We start from the raw sequence: 19443 nt of genomic DNA on the forward strand, positions 1-19443 counted from the left end.
ATGGTGGCTGCACGGGCAACGCTTGTAATCTCAAAATGATTATGATGAATTGATGTGAGAACAGAGAGTTAGCACACGCTTCAGCTGCTTTGCTAATTTATCCTGCAGATGGAAAAATCAGAGCCCTTACTTCAGTCTGCTAATTATGAGCAATCTCAGCAAAGATACATTGCTCTGAGCAACAATTTAAGACGTTCCATGTTTTGTATACTTCTTTAATTATATCACTCAACTGAACAGGTCTTGACTTTCACACAGATTTTTTTTGTTTAAACCATTTTACTGTGATCTCTTACAATTTGCCCCATAATCACTATCAGACAGTATTCCCTAAACTCCAACATATGCTGTTGTTTTTCCCTTTGTGTTTCATTTCATTTATTTATGTTGATTTACAGTTAGTTGCCAGTAACAGCATCCAGATTCTTGATATGGGAAAAACCCTGAGACTACTGAAGGCAGCTACAGCAGATGCTGGCAGCTACAGCTGTAAAGCCATCAACATCGCTGGCAGCACAGAAAAGGACTTCTTCCTGGATATACTGGGTGAGTAGAGCATTTGTGTATGGAAACTCCAAGAATAATAAGGAAACATCTGTGTACAGAAATGTAAACAAACAGAACTTAGAATTAACTCCACAATAATGAAGGTAGCATTGTCATTTAATCAGTTTCTTGATGAGTCAGCTGATACACAATGATACTCTTGCTTTGTGTCCCAGTTCCCCCAACCATTGAAGGATCAGGCACTCCTCAAGATGTTTCAGCCATTGTCAAACAGGAAATCAGTCTTGAGTGCAAGGTGAAAGGAGTGCCCTTTCCAACAATCAACTGGTACAAGGACAGGAAGTAAGTGACTTCTGCTATTAGGAGCTACACATTTAGGCCATGTTCCTGGATCAGAACATGTTAAATCTACCTAATTAGTATGCACAAGATAACAATGTGATTGGTTCTACAAACATTGGATCTGTATCTGTTTCCTTTGATAGTCATGGGATATTCAAGAATGGCAGAAAAGAGAAAGAAACTCTGTTATTGGTAGTAATAACTTGACTTTACACAGGAAATGAACAATGGTCTCCTGTGTAACAGTCTTGTGTTTGAGTCATCCACCCATCTTGTCTTCATCCTCTCTGTGGAATTTTTGTGCTGTGTTTGTTGCAATCTTACAGACCATGATCTTTTGCTCACCCTAAACAACTAGTTTTTCTGTCTAAACCCGGATAAAGCTGCAGCTGTTTAACAGCTTAACGTAACGTACAACATAGCAACAAGAAGGTGCAAACAGTGTTCAGTTCAGTTAAATTCAGTATTTGCTGTCCACAGAATGAACAAACAACTAGAAAAAAACTGATTAAACTTTTGTTTCTAGACTGGTGTTTCTAGGTGATCCAAACCTGGAGGTGACCAACAAGGGTCAGGTTTTGAAGATAAAAAGTGCCCGTCTTGGGGATAAGGCGCGCTACCAGTGTAGTGTCATGAATACAGCTGGCAAACAGTCCAAGGACTTCAACCTCAGTGTGTATGGTGAGTTTGGATTGAGACAGATCTTATGCAATCAGCTCCTATGTATAAAGCCTACTACTCTCTATGCTGTAAATCTACAGTATGTATGTATCTACAGCTGAATTACAATTTTCTGCAATTTTGTTTCATTATTCCAGTACCTCCATCCATCAAAGGTGGGAACTTAACCACAGAGGTCACAGCCCTGCTGGACACAATGCTAACACTGGAGTGTGAGGCCCGTGGAGTGCCACTTCCCACCATCACCTGGTACCGAAATGGAGAAGCTATCCTTTCCAACCGACAGGCTCAGTACATGGAGCGAGGTCACTACCTGAAGATCCCTCGGGCACAAGCATCAGACGCAGGCCAGTACACCTGCAAGGTGACCAGTGTGGCTGGTAGCGCTGAGAAGACCTATGAACTGGATATCTACTGTAAGAACCCAATAAGTGATGATCTGCACACGTTTCTGTTTCCCTGTGCTGTCAGTCTGAAACCAAAGCTTTTAATAACAGGTCTTAACAATGTGTTTTTGAAAAATCTAGAGCACATTTTGACATTAATTCAGGCTGTCAAATTGTAGGAAGTAAGTAAGTTACTGAACTAAAGCTCCCATTTTCTCCGCATTTGCAATCTTTTTCATATGTGCTGAGCTCTGAAGCTTATTATTGTATTAATCAGAGCTTTAAGGCATTTGACTTCACTCACAAAGCTGAAAGACATTTATAGCAGTCAAGAATAATTTCAAACAGCTGTGGATAGTTGGCAAATAATTTAATATAAAAAAAATCTTGATCCTTGAAGAGCACAAAAATGGATTCAGAGTGGAGGATTTAAAGCATGAAACAGTTTTACATGTTGTTGGCTGATGAAAGCCTTGAGCGTGAGATGTGAATAAGATGTCAGTCATGTAGAAAAGTCCTCAAGGCTTTAAAACCCTCCTTTTGTTCTGTTCCTTTTTAATGTATCCCTCCCCCCTAGTGCCTCCTACCATTGCGGGGGGTGATGACGGGCCAACTGAGAGGAAAGTGGTCCTCAGCAAGCCTCTGATCCTGGAGTGTGAGGCCGGGGGACACCCTCCTCCCTCCCTCACCTGGCTGAAGGATGGAGTTCCTGTCCGTGATGGTGAAAGTGTCCGCGTTCTTGAGCAGGGGGGGAAAATAGAAATCCTCTCAGCCACGGTGTCAGACTCAGGACGGTATGTCTGTGTCGCTACAAGCATCGCTGGGGAGAAGGAGGTCAAATACGACGTCAGAGTTTTAGGTATAGCAACACAATGATAAAGTGTGCATCACAAACACACACTCATTCCACATTTTTTGTCTTTAGACCCAAACTAATCAGACTTGTGAGAAAATAAGTGGCTGTATTCATGCATCAAAAAATGCATATTGTACCTTCTTACATTTTCTAAAATCTAACTCTTAGAGACTGGCTTGTTCATGTGCATGAATATTGTGAGAATATGATCAGCTAAAGGCCTTGGCTGTCCTGACTGTTCTTTCCACCATGATTTCTTTGGTGGACCTCAATTCCATTTGACTCCAACTGCTCTTATTATTGAAAGTAAAGATTGATTTGTCTCCCTGAATAGCATTTGAACAGCAGCTCAACTTTTCTTTCACCTCTGCAAGTTCAAAAGCCAACTAAAGCCAAACATTTGATTCAGCCCTTGCCAGATAAAAACACATCAAAGAAAAGACTTCACAGAAGGTTGTTTCAATAAATGGCCACCCAGTCACAAGTGTTTTATACAGTAGCTGCTAAGAGCCAGGCCATTGGTTTCAGAATTATCTTGCTTATGGTTACCAAAGCCATTTTGTAATGCACAGAGGTATGTGGCCAGAGCTATCATAAATCAGAGACTATCCTGAAAAGCACTCTCAGTATGGCTCTGTGATTCTTCAAGATAACTGATATTACTGGAAAATTGATTTGCTTTTACGTATGTTCATTTAGGACTTTGACAATGCTTCTTGAACAACAGTGTGACTTTGCCTGTATTTCGGTCTGAGCAAACTTAAACACTTGATCACCTCCCTCCATGCTTGGCTTATTCTGTCAGTTTGTGACAGCTAGAAAAAACACTGTGCCGTTGTCGGCAGGATTCGAACCTGCGCGGGGAGACCCCAATGGATTTCTAGTCCATCGCCTTAACCACTCGGCCACGACAACTCATGTGAAACCAGAGCTGATTTTGTGGGATTCTGCTGACGCTGTTGCTATGTACACCATGTGTGCATTCCACATGGGAAACAGACACCTGCCAATGTACCGTAGCTCAGCATGTCTGACTGATGAACTCAAAAGAACTCGCAGATACCAGAATTTCTGCTAATCCTTTTCTATTTACATTCCTTGTAACATTTATACTGATCCTTTCTGATATTGTGAGCATCAGCTGAATAAATAAAGTACTGGAATAACACTTTCAGTGTTTATTCACACTATGATGCAATTAATTTTATTCTTGAATTTACTACATGATGGTTTTTCAGCCTGAAGTTTAAATTATAGATAAATATTGTGGTTGTTTCACAGTCCTTTGCATTACATTATACTTGAATACTTAACAGAATTTTTATTTTTTTTCCAATTATAGTTCCTCCTTTCATTGATGGAGCTGATGACATGACAGACAGCACGGTCATAATCAACAGCCCTCTGGAGCTGGAGTGTCAAGCCACTGGAACACCTGCACCTGTCATCACGTAAGATCTCCATCTTATGCACACAGATTTAAATATACTTGCGTGCATGTTTATGTTTACAACAATTATTTTCCAGGTGGTATAAAGATGGAAAACCAGTCAGACAGGGTGAGGGATTGCGGGTGGCAGCCAGTGGTCGGCGGCTGGTCGTTTCCCGCGCTCAGGTCTCTGATACAGCTCGTTTTCAGTGTGTGGCCACTAATGAAGCCGGAGACCATGAGCGGGACTTCAATGTGGTGGTTCAAGGTAAAATATGAAAAGGCTTTATCATTTGATTTGCAGTAGATTAAATGTTTTATGGCAACAAATGACTATGATGTATAGTTTTTCATCTACTATAATTGCAATAAATTTAATGTATGCTTTAAATGCAAGCCACAGGGACGCTCCTAGTTTGGGTAAATAATACTTTCTGCCTTTTTGTAATTTCCCTTTTTCCAAAATTGATGTTGTAAAGTGATTTAAGTAAACAACTGTTTCCTCTTCATCCCTTTAGTTCCTCCATCCATTCGCACCACTGGGCCTGCTGAACGGTCAGTGGTTCTCCACAAGTCCATCAGTCTTGAGTGCATCTCCAGTGGCATCCCTCCTCCCAGCATTACCTGGCTTAAAGATGGTCGACCTGTGGATACAACACAGGGGCACCTTCAGGTTGGTTCCCTTATTGACTGAATAGTAATACATTCATTTTTGATACGACTTACCACAGCTTCAGCCAAACACATGCAGACATATGCTGCTGAATCGTAAAGAGCACTGAAAGCTCTTTGAAAGTAATCAAATATTACATGAGTCAGAACTGTTATTGAGTATTTGAATCACTGCCAATGCACAGCTGTGGCATGGAACATCAAATCATATCCATGCAGGTCCACTGAATGTACACTGTACTTCAGTTTATCATTGCTATTCTGATGATCACACTCTTGCCAACACTGTTGCTACTACAGCTCCCTCCACCATCCCAAGCTCCTCCTACTGTAGTATTTTATTGAGATTCAATGTCATGTATGTGTTTAATAAGATGCATTAGGGAAATCCTCTTTGGTGGTTGGATTCATTGAGAGCTCCCTCAAACAGCATAGCCTTTGTTCGCTAAATCTAAATGTTTAACCAGTGGCTATAAAAGGTCAATTCCTTTGTGTAAGTGTTTTTGACTGAAGTAGAAATATACTGTTCTTAAGAATGAACTTGTGAAACAGCAAAAAATATTTCTCTGACTAATTCTTCAGGCATGTAGATTGTACTTTGATGCTCATATTTAAATGAAAAGCAGTTGTCAGTCTGAATTGTCTGTGCCATGTGTTTGCTTGTGCTTGTGTCTGTCACAGCTGGAGCCTGCAGGCAGAACGCTGAAGGTCAAAGAGGCACGACTAGAGGATTCAGGGAGATACACCTGTCTGGCCACCAATGCAGCTGGTGAAGCCCAACAGCACATACGGCTCAGTGTCCATGGTAACTTAAAGATACACACAGCACTCTCTCTGCGTGTTTCAGTCCCTTGTCTCACTCATTGCCTGGTTCGTATCATATATACTTACGTTCTGTGTCAGGGGACTAGGTGGAGATAGAAGACTATCACCTGATAAATTGTTGCTCTTGTGTGTAATACTTTGCATTACCCTCAGAGCCTCCCAGTATCCCCCACTCTGGAGAGATCATCAACCAGACCATCCTATCAGGCTTTCCCACTGAGCTCGAGTGCAAGGCCACAGGCAGCCCATTACCTGGTAAGATGGCTCACAAACATCTTCCTCCTTCTTGCTGTGCTTTTACAGGCTCCAGGGCATAGTTCATTCTGACTGTTGAGCTGAAATTGGCTGTACTGCTACTTTCCTTATCTTTCACCATTAATGGAACAGCAGAAAATTGATCTCTGATGTCTCCCTACAGGCAGTTTCACTCTCCCCATCTGCCTTATTTTCCAGTGTACAAGTTCAGTGTAGATAAGCCATCACATTCCAATGTAATTGAACACTCTTTTTTTTTTTCTTCTTCTTGGGACGTTTCTGCGTTTCACAGCAGGTGTTTCATTCCAATAATCTGATATCTGTGAATGTCACATGGGAAAAAATGTTTTAGCAATGAATTTTAAGGTCTATTACACAAAACACAAAGATCATGTCCTTGAGCATCTATGCTTTGTCTCTCTTTAGATTATTCAACAATTAAAACAATTCAATGTCTACTAGTTAATTTTGAAGCATTAAATGGTAATAAGTTAAAATACATGTCTCTGGTCTGTATGTCTTACAAACCTGTCAGATCTTTAACTTAAACTGCTTGGCGCACTGTCCTGGTGCTTTACTGTAGATGCGAGTACCAAAAATGATGTCAGTTGCAAAGGCTCTGCAAGACATTGTTGGATTTCAGACTTATAATATATCTCAATTTTTGACTAGACACCACTGCACTCTTCATTTCAGCGTAGAAGCGGGTAGTAGTTACTGGATAGCAGTAGTAACAACTTTCATGAGCACATGTTCACTGTTGGTTTTGCACACACACTTTTCTGATAATAATGGAACAGATTCTGAGTGATGTCATTTAAACGTAATTTTCATGCCTGTTTTTCTCGTTTACTACCTTTGTTTCTCAGCTATCACCTGGTACAAAGATGGCCGACCACTGACAAGTGCGGCAGGGGTGACTATGCTGAAGCGCGGCCAGGTGTTGGAGATTGAACGGGCTCAGCTGTCTGATGCTGGCATCTACAGATGTGTCGCTGTCAACCTGGCAGGTGTTGCTGAGATTTCCCACAGTCTGCAGGTGTTCGGTAAGTGACTTTGTATATGACATACTGTACATTAAACAGAGATTTGATTATTCTTTGATGAAACCATGAATATACATGAAAAAATATACCATTTCAACTGCATTTTCTGTTTTTTTATTCTTACAGTGCCTCCAGTCATCTCCAGCCGAGGGGGTACAGTAGCAGTTGTGGTGAATGAACCTGCCAGGCTGGAGTGTGAGGCCACCGGGGTTCCTTTACCAAGCCTCACATGGCTCAAAGATGGCAGCCCTGTGGCAAGTGTATCACACGGCATACAGGTACCTATTAATCAGTTTAAAATTAACTAATTCATGCTTAAATTAAGTAGTTTATGCTCAAAAACGAGACTGTGGAAATATACAGAATATCTTAACCTTGTGTCTCTATCATTATATAAGTTTGTTAAGAGGAAAAATATAGCCTAGTGTCTCCTCCATTTGATTTATTTTAAAACAAAAAGTAATATGAAACGTGTCTGAGAGACATGTTATTATTCTGTAGGCTATGACCTGATGTTTTACTGGTTTATGTCTCTCTTAGGTATTGTCTGGTGGCAGAGTGCTGTCTCTGAACAGTGCACTGGTTAGTGATACAGGCAGGTACACCTGTGTGGCTGTCAACGCCGGAGGAGAACAACAAAGAGAGTACGACCTGAGGGTTTATGGTGAGTAAATCAACATACATAACTCATTGTTTCCTGCCTGTATTAGACATATATCTGTATACATGCGGTTACTCTGTACACGTACAACATATATACATACAGCTACTTTGCGTTTAGAAAATGACATTGTAATATAGTTTTATTGTTAATGTTTTTACAGATGTTTGGTTGCACTAAGGCACAGTTCACTAGAATTTTTTAAAAGTTGCCAAACAGTTGTCCATTAATGCCAAAACCATGTTTAGCCATAGAAATATGAGATCACATGAGAATTATGAGTCTATTGAATAATATATAAAATCCTAAATAGCAGGATTTAACTTAAGTGATGAACCAATTTATCAGTAAGCTGACAGGAACATAAATTGCAGCCTGACTCTCTTTTGCTTGCTGTTTGAGCTCAGATTAAACATTTTATCAGCCAACAATGATGTAAAAAATTCTGCAGTACATTGCAAATAAGTCAGACCTTGGTGGTTTTTTTGGGAAGGCCTTGAATGCGCATGAATTTCAGTATTAAAGTCATAAAACATTAGCTTTATGAGGCAGGTGTTTGTAAGGCACTGTTAAAAGAAAATAACTTATGGTCAGGCCTTCTCCTCAGGACAAAGTCTTCCTGTTTACTTTAATGTCTCTGTAATGTCTTTCAACAGAGCACCAGATCCGGCATGAAACACGAATTGACGTACTGAAACAATATTCGAAAAAGGCCTTGAGCAAAACATGTGCATGCAGAGGAAATATGACTCGACTGAGTTTAGCCTTTCAATAAACCTTGTCAGTTTCCTACACAGAGCTGAGCTTGATGGCAGCTCAGTTGTTATACAAGTCTAATCAAAGCAAATGACACAGAGACGAGTAGTTTACATGTAGGGGATCATAAAGGTTGGGTTTGTGTGTGTCTGTCCCTGTATGTCTGTTTGAACATATGTATGCAGTATACAAACATCTACATGGCATGCATTTCCTTTGAGGGATCAGAAAGAGCTTGTCCAGAGAAAAAGGGCAGATTTGTTGTGGTAATTGCTACCATTCTGTAGCAGCTTCCTGTGTCTGGCCAAATACTGAGCTGAAGGCCTGTTTCTGGGCTTACCCAGTGACTTGTGCTCTGTCCAGTAATCATAATGAAGGGGAAACTGGTCAGCATGAATATTTACCAGAAAAGTCAGATTCACTGAAAAAGGGAGACTGTCTCTTAAAAAAAATGTAATAAATATAAGCAGAGATGATTAAAATTCCCACTTGAGGTAGTATATTTAGGGAGTGTAGTCTGCTGTTAAAAGAGAGACATTGTCGTATATTAGGTGGAGGCATTCTGTGTTGCACCAAAGTTGGTAATGACTCTTTGTTGCTCAGAGATGTGTGTTTTGGTGTTTGCTCCACATTAGAATTATGTCCAGCATTCATACAAGTTATATGAACTTTTCACATTCAGTTGTGATCACTTAAATAGTCAGGAGGGAACAAAGACAATCATACGGGATTTATTTTGCTCACGTGCCATTATGCATATGCATGTGTGCGTGGCAGCAATTTAGATAAGGTTTCAGGATCTTTTTGGAAACGAGGGTACTCTGTTAAAAGCACAAACAAAATGTTAAACTGGTGCTGTCATAGCCCAAGATAGAATTAGTCTGTAAAGAGCACCAGATGCCCAATTTAACAGAGCATGTGCATCCCAGGAAGCAATTATTCTGTTTGGTGATGAGGTAATATGAAGAGTGTGCAGCATTTAGAATGACTTAACAGGCAAACTTTCAAGGTCTAGTACCTCATTTAGTGTCTTATTTGTATAGATGATTCACTTTTCAGAGCAGATATATAATCTGTAGGACTATTATCATTGTCAGTTAACCTGCTTTTTATTTTTATAAAAATTTGCCAATCAACATTTTGAAAAATGCCCAAAAATTCAGATTTCTTCTTTTGTCTAACCAGTAGTCCAAAACCCCAAAACTCTTTTTATCATAAATGACAAAGAAACACAGCACATCCTCACATTCAAGAAGCTGAAACCAGGAGATGTTTAACATTTTGTGCTTTAAGAATTAATGAATAGTTGCCATTTTCTTTTTATACTCCGATAGATTAATTGGCTAAATGTTGCAACTATAATAATCTGTAGCTTGCCTTCATACCTTCTACAGTGCCACCTAACATCAAAGGTGAGGAGGTGAATGCCACAGTGATGCTCAGCCGTCCAGTGGAGCTGCACTGCCAGAGCGATGCCATCCCTCCACCAACCCTCTCCTGGCGCAAAGATGGCCGCCCACTCTTCAGGAAGCCTGGTTTGACAGTCTCAGTTGATGGGAGTGTGCTCAAGGTACTGCCAGAGCTAGAAATCGTAAAACTGACAGAGTTTAAAGTAACAGTGTGTTGTTAACGTTTTCTCATGATTTGTCTATGAATCTGAATGTTAGATCGATAGTGCCCAGGTGCAGGACTCAGGCAGGTATTCTTGTGAAGCCACCAATGTTGCCGGCAAAACAGAGAAGAACTATAACCTCAATGTCTGGGGTGAGTTTATTTTTAATTTTTTGGCTCTATTTGTCTGTTATTCTGTTCATAGAGTGAGTTTGTGTTTTTTAAACAGATTTGATTTTGTGAAGTAAAACATTAAAACAACTTGTTTATGCAAGTCTGTGGAAGATTGACTGGGCTCACTATCTTAATTACCTGTGTATAAACAGAGCCAGTGTTTTATGACAGCAGCAATGGCTGAGCATTGTGGTTAAATGTATGTCAAAGAGTGATGTACATTTTGTTATAAACATTTTCTGGGAACTTATTTACATTTTTATTCTCCTCTCACATGTTAAGTTTTGATTTAACTTCTGTGAAATGAAGCAGCATGTATCTTGAATGAGATGTGTGCGCCTCCTCTTGGTGTTCTGTCATTATTACAGTTTCTCCGAGTATCCGTGGGTCGGAGGAGGTGTCTCCCCTGACTGTGATTGAAGGAAGTCTCATCACTCTAGTGTGTGAGTCTAGTGGCATACCGCCCCCCAGTCTCACGTGGAGGAAGGATGGTAAGTGGATTTTAGTTTGTAACAGACAGAGACAAACAAAACTACAAAAGTAGCAAAATATTTATGCTATATTGATTGAAATGATGCACTGAATAAAATGTGGGTGACAAGTTGAAACACCACAACTAACCTGTGGTTTGTTTGTCCCAGGTTCTCAGCTCAAATCAGACCAGCGACTCAGGGTTCTCTCAGGCGGTCGCCAGCTGCAGATCTCCAGTGCTGAGAGGACAGATACAGCCTCGTACACCTGCACAGCCTCCAGCGCTGCGGGCATCACCTCCAAAGAGTACAGCCTGCAGGTTTATGGTATGTATCTAGTGACCAAAGTCTTTCCTGTTATCAATTTTCCTTTAGTTCAGAAGGGAACAGTGCATGATCTGACATCACTGTGCTGCTGTTGTTCCCACATCAACATCATAGTTACTGTTACTATCTGCCATTTACAATTAGACAGTTATTGGACAGTTACCTGACCAATCATGTTAATGTGATGTCATGCCTTTGCGACTCTGGAAAAAGACAAGAAAAAATATGCACATGGAAGGAATTAGCTTTTCTAACACGTGGTTGACATTGTGATACTAAATAAATTGGTTGCCTTAACCTGAAAACTGTGACAAAAAAAAACAGAAAACAGAAAAAAAACAAAATGATAAGTTAATTAAGTGTAAAAATAATACTGTCAGTTGACATCATGGTCCTGGAGCAACATTATCTATGATTTTGTAGGAATGACACCATCAAGGCGATATCAGATAAATCCAGTGTTAACTGTGTGTCGAAAATCATAAAAGAGGAAGAAACAGTCAAAAGAAAGTGTTGATTATTTATTGTTTTTCAACACCAAAGCTTTATCAAATTTAAATGAAATGCAACATAATGTAAATCCTTGATCCACTCAAATTTACACTGACAGTTTGAAAAATGTATGCTTATACTTTTGGCGAGCATGTGCACCTTCTCACTTGATTTTCTTCAGTTCGCCCTTCCATTAGAATCAGCGAGGGTGACAGCGATGACATTACTGTGACAAAAGGAGGTGATGTGACTCTGCAGTGTGCAGCAGAGGGCGTGCCAAGACCAGCAGTCACATGGCTGAAAGATGGGCGGCCCATCACAGGCCTGCATAGTGCCAAGGTTCTGAACGAGGGAAGGCTGTTGCAGATTAAAGATGCTAAGGTGTCAGACACAGGACGCTACACCTGCATCGCTGTTAATGTGGCAGGACAGACCGACAGCAAGCATGACATCAGTGTACATGGTATGCAGTCTCAAATGTTTCATAACCCTTTTTTTTGCCTTAATCTTTTTTGTTGTTATCTTCTGGTCAGAGAGTCTCAACGTCTAAAGTTTTGTTTCTGTTCCATTCACTCTCTTTCCAGTCCCACCTAGTATAATTGGTCAAGTGGAGGTGCCAGAAAATGTGAGTGTTGTGGTGAAGAACCCAGTTGCTCTGAGCTGCGAGGCTTCAGGCATCCCTCTTCCTGCCATCACCTGGCTGAAGGACGGTCGTCCAATCAAAGCTTCCAGCTCAGTACGCGTCCTCTCGGGTGAGTTCCTGTTTGACCTTTGATGAATCCATGTTACAAAACTTACAAAATATGCGATATTTCAACTTTTTTAAGCTTCCTCAAAAGATCTTTATAGGTCATTTAGATTTGTACTTAGTTTAGTGTCCAGTTCATGAAGAAACAGACTAAAGGAAAGCGAGCCTCCAAGAATATAACTGATAGTCAAAATTTTCGAAGGAGGAACTGGAACTGTTTTGTTTCCAGCTGGGTTTTAAAAGCCAAGCAGTTGCAATACATCACCAGTAATTCAGTGTAATAGGATCATTGCAACTGGGGCCAAACTCAACAGGCAGAGGTTTGTGGAAGAAGACAAACGGGAGCAATTGCTTTGAATTGTGTTTTTAAACATTTAACAAGATATATTGGGTGCTTTCAAATTAAACTGTGGCCCCTGAAGTCAAGCATACTACATAGAGTGTTTATGCAGAAACTAAAAGTACCACACTCCGCCAAGTTGGCTCATTTGGTTTTTAACTTCTCTACATTTTGAGTAGAGAAGCTCGGCATAATGGGGGATTATTTGGCCACCAATTAAATGTAATTGTTTAAAAAACTGACCAACTGACAAAACGAAGAGCTTGTGTTGGTGGTCAGAGGAAGAGGCTCTTATTAAGGTGTGTCAGGTTATTTGAGTTCACTGCAGAGTACATCGTTTTCTCAGGAGATTATTATGAACCCTGTTCAGACAAAGTTGTTTTCAAAGACAGATTCCATCAATCTTGTATCAGGTTGAAGTGGTTCGTAAATGTTTTAACAGCTGTGAGCCTCAAGAGTCTACATTTTTTATGTTAATTGATCCCAGTTTTCAGAGAGGGGTGATTTACCTTCAATAGGCTTGAAATGTTGTTAACACGTCCGTGTTTCCCTTTTGTAAAAAAAAAAAAAAAAACAGCAGGTTTATGCTGACATAGCTTTTGGAAACATTCCATGATGACAACAGATAAATGATGATAATTGGCAAATTTAATCTCCAGGTGGCCGGAGCCTGCGTCTGATGCCTGCTGCAATAGACGATGCAGGGAGGTACACCTGCATTGTTTCTAACAGCGCCGGAGAGGAAAGAAAAAACTTTAACCTTGACATCCTCGGTAAAGAGATAACAAACATCTTGTATTTTCATTTACTTTTTGTTAAATGTCAGGACTGACTTCTCTATAATCATTAAAATACTCTTTAAAAGCCATTTTGCATTTATACTTAGGTCCATTGATTTAACATCATTCTGAATAGATGTGATAAACATATGATTTACTGTGAGAACAGTGAGAACCCTGTAATTGATTTTCAGTCTAATTCAACAGTTCCACCAAGCATTGTGGATGAGGGAACTGTTATGGAAACTAAAGTCAAGGAGAAACACAACATAACTCTCACCTGTGAGGCATCAGGTAACAACATCATGTATTACATCTCTGCATTGATATCAAAATGATATCAGGGTGTCTGCTGGGCTTTAAAAAGTCTTTAAATGTCTTTAAATTGTATAAATATTTGGCCTTAGAGGTCTCAAATTCAAGTTTGTGAAATATAAATTGCCACAAGTATTTGATCTAATATAAAAGATTCATCTTTTTATTTGTTTTCATCAAAGTAAAAGTATACTGCATGCCTTTATACTTTATCTGATACCTGTAGGTACCCTGCACCTGCTCTCAAATAAAAGCTGTCTTCATCAAAATTAAATTAAAGGCATAGTAATCACTGTTTGTTGCCATAAATCTCATCTCATAATTTCCCAGGTAACCCTGTACCAGAAATTAAATGGCTGAAGGATGGACAGCTGTTGGTGCCAGACAGACGCCACCAAGTTCTGTCTCATGGCCGTTTCCTCCAGATCTCTTTGGCTCAGGTTGCAGACACTGGCCGATACAGCTGCCTGGCATCTAACAGTGCAGGGGATCGCAGCCGACACTTCAATCTCAATGTCCTAGGTATTAACGTGACCTTTCACAATTCACTGAATCCACTAATTTCTGGAAGTAATCAAACTATTTGAGAAGAATTTACTCTCTGCTTCCTTCCTATTTTGGGCAGTTTCTCCCACTATTGCTGGTTCAGGTCCTGATGGTTCTGCAGAGGAGGTGACAGTAACTCTGAGCAGCCCCACCTCTCTGGTATGTGAGGTCCAATCCTACCCTCCTGCCCTCATCACCTGGCTCAAGGATGGCACTCCATTTGAGTCCAGTCGCAATGTTCGAGTCCTTCCAGGTTTGAGATGCACATAACCAGAGTCAAGCTGAATAGAATACGGTATGCACATCCGTAGCCATTCAACACTCATGCTTTCACAGGTGGGCGGACACTTCAGATTCTCAATGCCAAAGAGGAGGATGCAGGGAGATATACCTGTGTGGCCACTAATGAGGCTGGAGAGACACTGAAGCACTATGAAGTCAAGGTTTACGGTGAGATGCCTGCATCTTTGTAAACATTCTGTATTTTTCCTCGCCAGAAAAGAAAATGAATCATAATATGGTATAGAGCATTTTATTTGGCAAATCTCTGTGTAAACTCCTGTGAAACTATCATGTAAACCTAACTATATATAGCTTTGTCAGCGCTCGAAACTAATGGTGTCCCCTTGTCCTGGGGATGACAGAAAATGTGTTTGGGATGAACAAAGATCTTCCATCGGACGTAAGCAGGAGAAGAATGTAATAGGAGACATAGTTAACTGTTAACTAGCAGCAGGTGGTCAGCAGAGTGCTGCGGTCTGTTTGGATAATGGAGTTAACAACTAAGAAAGCTTACAGCTGCGATAAACACACAGAAGGCCTGAACCATATTCAGGTCATCTAATAGTGGCTGAGATGGTGAGAAATCAAGACACCCCACATCTAAAACATGTGTCCTGACTCCAGTTCCCCCTCAGATCAATAAGAACGATATCCCAGGGGAAGGACTGGCCCCCAAAGAGGTCAAGATAAAGGTCAACAGCACACTGACCCTGGAGTGTGCAGCTCAGGCTTTTCCTACCCCAGCACTGGAGTGGTACAAGGATGGACAGGTAGAAATCTGATTGGATGGCATGGGAGATTATGGCAGAATCTGTAAAAGCTGCTCCGATTCTCCTCTCTCATGTATTCTTTCTCCACAGATCTTGCGGGCAGATGACCATGTGTCCATAACAGCCAACGGTCGTATTGTTCAGATCAAGCATGCTCAGGTGTCAGACACGGGCCGCTATACCTGTGTAGCCACTAATATAGCTGGAGAGGATGAGAAGGACTTTGATGTAAATATACAAGGTGAACTGGGTTGACTGATGTTAATGTGTTAACTGAGAGTATTTGTGCATTTCCTGGGCTCAAAGAGAATTCTCTTTCTGTTGTTTCTGCATTTTTATTGAAATATTAAGATGGTTGTGCATTTATAATAATACCATTCACATTTAAAGTCAACATCCTTTGAATTAGGAGATCAATCATCTTGACACTTAAGAGTTTCTGGAAATGCTCGCTCAGAGAGGCACATAAATATTTTTCTTCTTTTTTCTTTTCCCCTATTCAGTTCCACCTAATTTCAACAGGCCTGGTGGATTTGGAGATACTACATCTTCCCCAGGCTTTGGAGGGGATGTTCGAGACGTCATACTCAACAATCCCATCTCTCTCTATTGTGAGACGAATGCAGTCCCCCCTCCAACACTCACCTGGTACAAAGATGGACAGCTGATGACTTCCACTGACAAAGTTCTGATCTTGCCAGGTGAGATCGAAAAAGAAAACTGAAAGAAAGAGAGGGAACAAGCCAGAGAATGAATTCCTTCTAATGAGTTTTGTTCTCAGGTGGGCGAGTGTTACAGATTCCCAGAGCACAGGCTGATGACTCAGGCAGGTACACATGTGTGGCTGTCAACGAAGCTGGAGAAGACTCCATTCAGTATGATGTCAGAGTATTATGTGAGTAAAAACACTTTTCTTTGTGGTACAAGTATCAGTCACTTTGACAAAGAGAAAAGGTTTCTCATGTCAAATTTCTGCCCTACAACAGTGCCACCTATCATAAGGGGAGCAGACAGCGATTTGCCTGATGAGGTCACAGTGTTTGTAAACAAAACTACGCAACTGGAGTGTCACGCAGATGGAAACCCCGCCCCCAAGATCACTTGGTTTAAGGACAGTCAGCCAGTCAGCTCTGATGGGCCACATAGAATTCTGTCTAATGGACGAACACTTCAGGTAAGAACAAGGAAGCACAGACAGTTGCTCTCAACCATGGATATACTATAAGATCTACGTACACAACCCAATGTCAACAGTTTTACAGATATTTAATTTATAGTTGTGGTCTAAGCAAAAATTCCTTTTGTCCTCAAGGGATTTATTGAAATAACACGAAAGGCCGCTTGGCAAATTGGACACAAGCTTAGTGCTTTATGTGGATCTCATATTTAAACCAAGTCCATTTTAAAGTTACTCATCTCTGTGTAAGATTCTAGAAATATGTGAAGCTACAAATGTAGAAAGTGATTTACTCACATACTCATTCATGTCTTAATTAAGACACTCGTCCCTACTCTAGTGACCAGAAACATAAAATCCTTTGTTGTATGATCTGTGTTCTTACCTGATTCTCTATTTCTCCATCTCTCCCAATCATCAGGTGTTGACTGCTCAAGTATCGGACACAGGGCGCTATGTGTGTGTGGCTGACAATGTGGCTGGAAGTGCAGAAAAATCCTTTAACCTTAATGTGCATGGTAAGTCACATGTAAATCAGTAAATTGCATTTACAGTACATTGTTTATTGCCTTATTTTAGTAATTTGTGAAACGATGAACTAGATGAAGAATTAAGCACTGCTTTCTTCACTTCTCTTGATTTTCTTCACTTTAAAATAGCAAAAAATATTGTTTTCTCTCCTGAATGTGTGTTATGATTTTCCTTTCAGTGCCTCCCACCATTATTGGCCTGAGTCCTGAGACTGTGACTGTGGTGGTGAACAACTTTGTGTCTCTTTCTTGTGAAGCTGTTGGTTTCCCTCCTCCCACCTTGAGCTGGCTAAACGACAGAGGCCCCATTCAGGCCAACACCAATGCCCTCATCATGCCAGGTACTGCAACCTCTGGTCACCATGAGCAGGACAAGTACTGAGCAGTCTTTGACAACTGAAGCCATTTTGCTTTGAAATTATATCTAGTTATAAGCATGCCATTATCAACTGATAACAAACTGCATAATTACAGTAGATCCTGAATGTGTGTGTGTCCTTTTGTGCCTGCAGGTGGTCGCACACTACAGATTATGAAAGCAAAAGTGTCTGACGGAGGAAAGTACATCTGTGTGGCAATGAACGCAGCAGGAGAGGCCTACAAACACATCTACCTCACAGTCTTTGGTGAGTCTACTTCCCCTCTGTGTGCACTGTACAATGAGCACCTGAGTTTGGCCTGACATTAAACGTTTGCCTTCCAGTTCCTCCAAGTATCCGGGACAGCAGCGGGGACTCCCCTGTGGTGGTGAACGTGCTTGTTGGTAAATCAGTAACTCTTGAGTGTGAGTCGAATGCTGTACCTCCACCTACCATCACCTGGTACAAGAACGGCAGGGTGGTGACAGAATCAGCCAACCTGCGCATTCTGGCAGAAGGACAGATGCTGGAGATCAAAGGCTCAGAGGTCAGAGATGAACGTGTGCTGTGTTGTCTTTTCTTTTCTCTGTAATTTCTATCTTTTCAGCAACATCTTTCAGTGATCGTACATCAAGTCAGACAGTACGGCCATTGTCGGGATGTCTTTTTTCTTCGTTTTTGTAAGAGACAGTCTTGTATTTCTCTCAGCCAAAGTAGCTACCACTTCACAAGCAACATGAGTAAATGTATTAACCCTGTAAGGATTTTCCAAAAATATAACTGCAGGGAAAAGCTGCCACACATTTATGACAGCATAGTGTGTGTACATACCAACTACATGGCTGAATGATGAGTCACAATATCATATAGTATGATGAGCTACCATATAGATCACACAGGTTCGTCTTGCTTTGGGTTGATAACCAGGGTTTGTACGACAAAGTACTTGAAACTTCTTGAAATTGTAACTTCGCTACTTTCATGAAATATCTCTACCAGACTGACATTAGCAGTTACATTTTTCGATAAAGAAATAAAGCTCAAATAAAAGCAACCGACAGACCAGCCTCACACAGCCCTTTGTTCCAATAATAGGAAGCGTCATGTCATGTCATGTCATTGTCCGAACCGCTTATCCCTTTCCATGGGGTTGCGGGGTGTTGCAGGCTGGGATTGGCACTCCCTGAGACAAGGCTACTCCAGGGTACTCCCTGGATAAGTCGCCAGTTCATCGCAGGGCCCTCACTAGTGAGCAATGTGGGGTTTAGTATCTCGCTCAAGGACACTTCAACATGCAGCTCAGCCCTGACCGGAGCTGGGATTTGAACCAGTGACCTTCCGATCACTAGTCGACCTGCTCTACCCGCTGAGCTACAGCCACCCCTTATAATAGGAAGTGAAAAAAAAAAAATGATCAAGACTGAATTTAACGGGGGCCGGCCAGCAAATGCCGGACATGAATTCATGATATTCAGAATACTTTATTTTAAAATTAAAAAAACAGATTGGCATTGCAAAATGCATTGCATTTGCTCCTAAGGTCCTGGAGAAGTTTGAAAACTATTAAAAGTGCTTAAGTATGGAAAGAACGTAGGAACACTGGATCACTGGCTATTGTTTTTAATGTTTGTTTTACATTTTCCTTATATGTCTATTCTGTTCCTCAGGTGTCTGATACTGGACAGTATGTTTGCATGGCCACCAACGTTGCTGGACAAGTTGACAAGAACTTCCACTTGAATATCTATGGTATTACATCAAAAATCTGAAAACTCATAAAACTAACACTCATGCTTTCACATAATATTTCAAACAATGCTAGACACTTAAAATATAATATTAAAGGAAACGTGTTGTTTCTCTCTTTATCTCGCTTTAGTACCTCCAAGTATTGATGGTCCAGCAGAAGAGAGTGTTGTGGAAACCATCAGTAACCCAGTCACCCTGGCCTGTGATGCTACTGGGATCCCTCCTCCCAGCCTCCTTTGGTTGAAGAATGGACGATCCATAGGTATTCATGAGTATAGGTTTAAACAAAATGTACTTCAAGTCCTTTTAATATTAAAAGTTCTGCAAAAGGATATTCATTATGCAACTCTATCTTGTT

General features: G+C 40.8%; 1 protein-coding gene and 1 non-coding gene across 2 annotated transcripts in view; one reads left to right on the forward strand and one right to left on the reverse strand.

Moving 5' to 3' along the window:
* Positions 1 to 19443, forward strand: part of hmcn1 (hemicentin 1) — an 88723-nt gene that overhangs the window by 50696 nt on the left and 18584 nt on the right. Inside the window, exons 29-63 of the mRNA XM_037114013.1 lie at positions 399 to 546; positions 723 to 849; positions 1376 to 1530; positions 1668 to 1946; positions 2494 to 2775; positions 4115 to 4223; positions 4300 to 4469; positions 4720 to 4874; positions 5555 to 5678; positions 5852 to 5953; positions 6823 to 6999; positions 7126 to 7277; positions 7540 to 7663; positions 9811 to 9986; positions 10084 to 10180; positions 10570 to 10692; positions 10843 to 10998; positions 11672 to 11953; positions 12075 to 12242; positions 13238 to 13351; positions 13565 to 13651; positions 14003 to 14194; positions 14298 to 14471; positions 14555 to 14668; positions 15125 to 15270; positions 15361 to 15511; positions 15774 to 15971; positions 16052 to 16165; positions 16257 to 16444; positions 16869 to 16965; positions 17157 to 17318; positions 17490 to 17603; positions 17681 to 17883; positions 19004 to 19085; positions 19216 to 19347. Coding sequence (XP_036969908.1) covers positions 399 to 546; positions 723 to 849; positions 1376 to 1530; positions 1668 to 1946; positions 2494 to 2775; positions 4115 to 4223; positions 4300 to 4469; positions 4720 to 4874; positions 5555 to 5678; positions 5852 to 5953; positions 6823 to 6999; positions 7126 to 7277; positions 7540 to 7663; positions 9811 to 9986; positions 10084 to 10180; positions 10570 to 10692; positions 10843 to 10998; positions 11672 to 11953; positions 12075 to 12242; positions 13238 to 13351; positions 13565 to 13651; positions 14003 to 14194; positions 14298 to 14471; positions 14555 to 14668; positions 15125 to 15270; positions 15361 to 15511; positions 15774 to 15971; positions 16052 to 16165; positions 16257 to 16444; positions 16869 to 16965; positions 17157 to 17318; positions 17490 to 17603; positions 17681 to 17883; positions 19004 to 19085; positions 19216 to 19347 — 5374 coding nt within the window. The remainder of the gene's footprint in view (positions 1 to 398; positions 547 to 722; positions 850 to 1375; positions 1531 to 1667; positions 1947 to 2493; positions 2776 to 4114; positions 4224 to 4299; positions 4470 to 4719; positions 4875 to 5554; positions 5679 to 5851; positions 5954 to 6822; positions 7000 to 7125; positions 7278 to 7539; positions 7664 to 9810; positions 9987 to 10083; positions 10181 to 10569; positions 10693 to 10842; positions 10999 to 11671; positions 11954 to 12074; positions 12243 to 13237; positions 13352 to 13564; positions 13652 to 14002; positions 14195 to 14297; positions 14472 to 14554; positions 14669 to 15124; positions 15271 to 15360; positions 15512 to 15773; positions 15972 to 16051; positions 16166 to 16256; positions 16445 to 16868; positions 16966 to 17156; positions 17319 to 17489; positions 17604 to 17680; positions 17884 to 19003; positions 19086 to 19215; positions 19348 to 19443) is intronic.
* On the reverse strand, positions 3606 to 3687 carry trnas-aga. The gene has a single exon. It is a non-coding gene; the product is annotated as a tRNA-Ser (tRNA).

This window comes from Acanthopagrus latus, chromosome 11 (genome assembly GCF_904848185.1).
Source record: "Acanthopagrus latus isolate v.2019 chromosome 11, fAcaLat1.1, whole genome shotgun sequence".
Taxonomy (NCBI): domain Eukaryota; kingdom Metazoa; phylum Chordata; class Actinopteri; order Spariformes; family Sparidae; genus Acanthopagrus; species Acanthopagrus latus.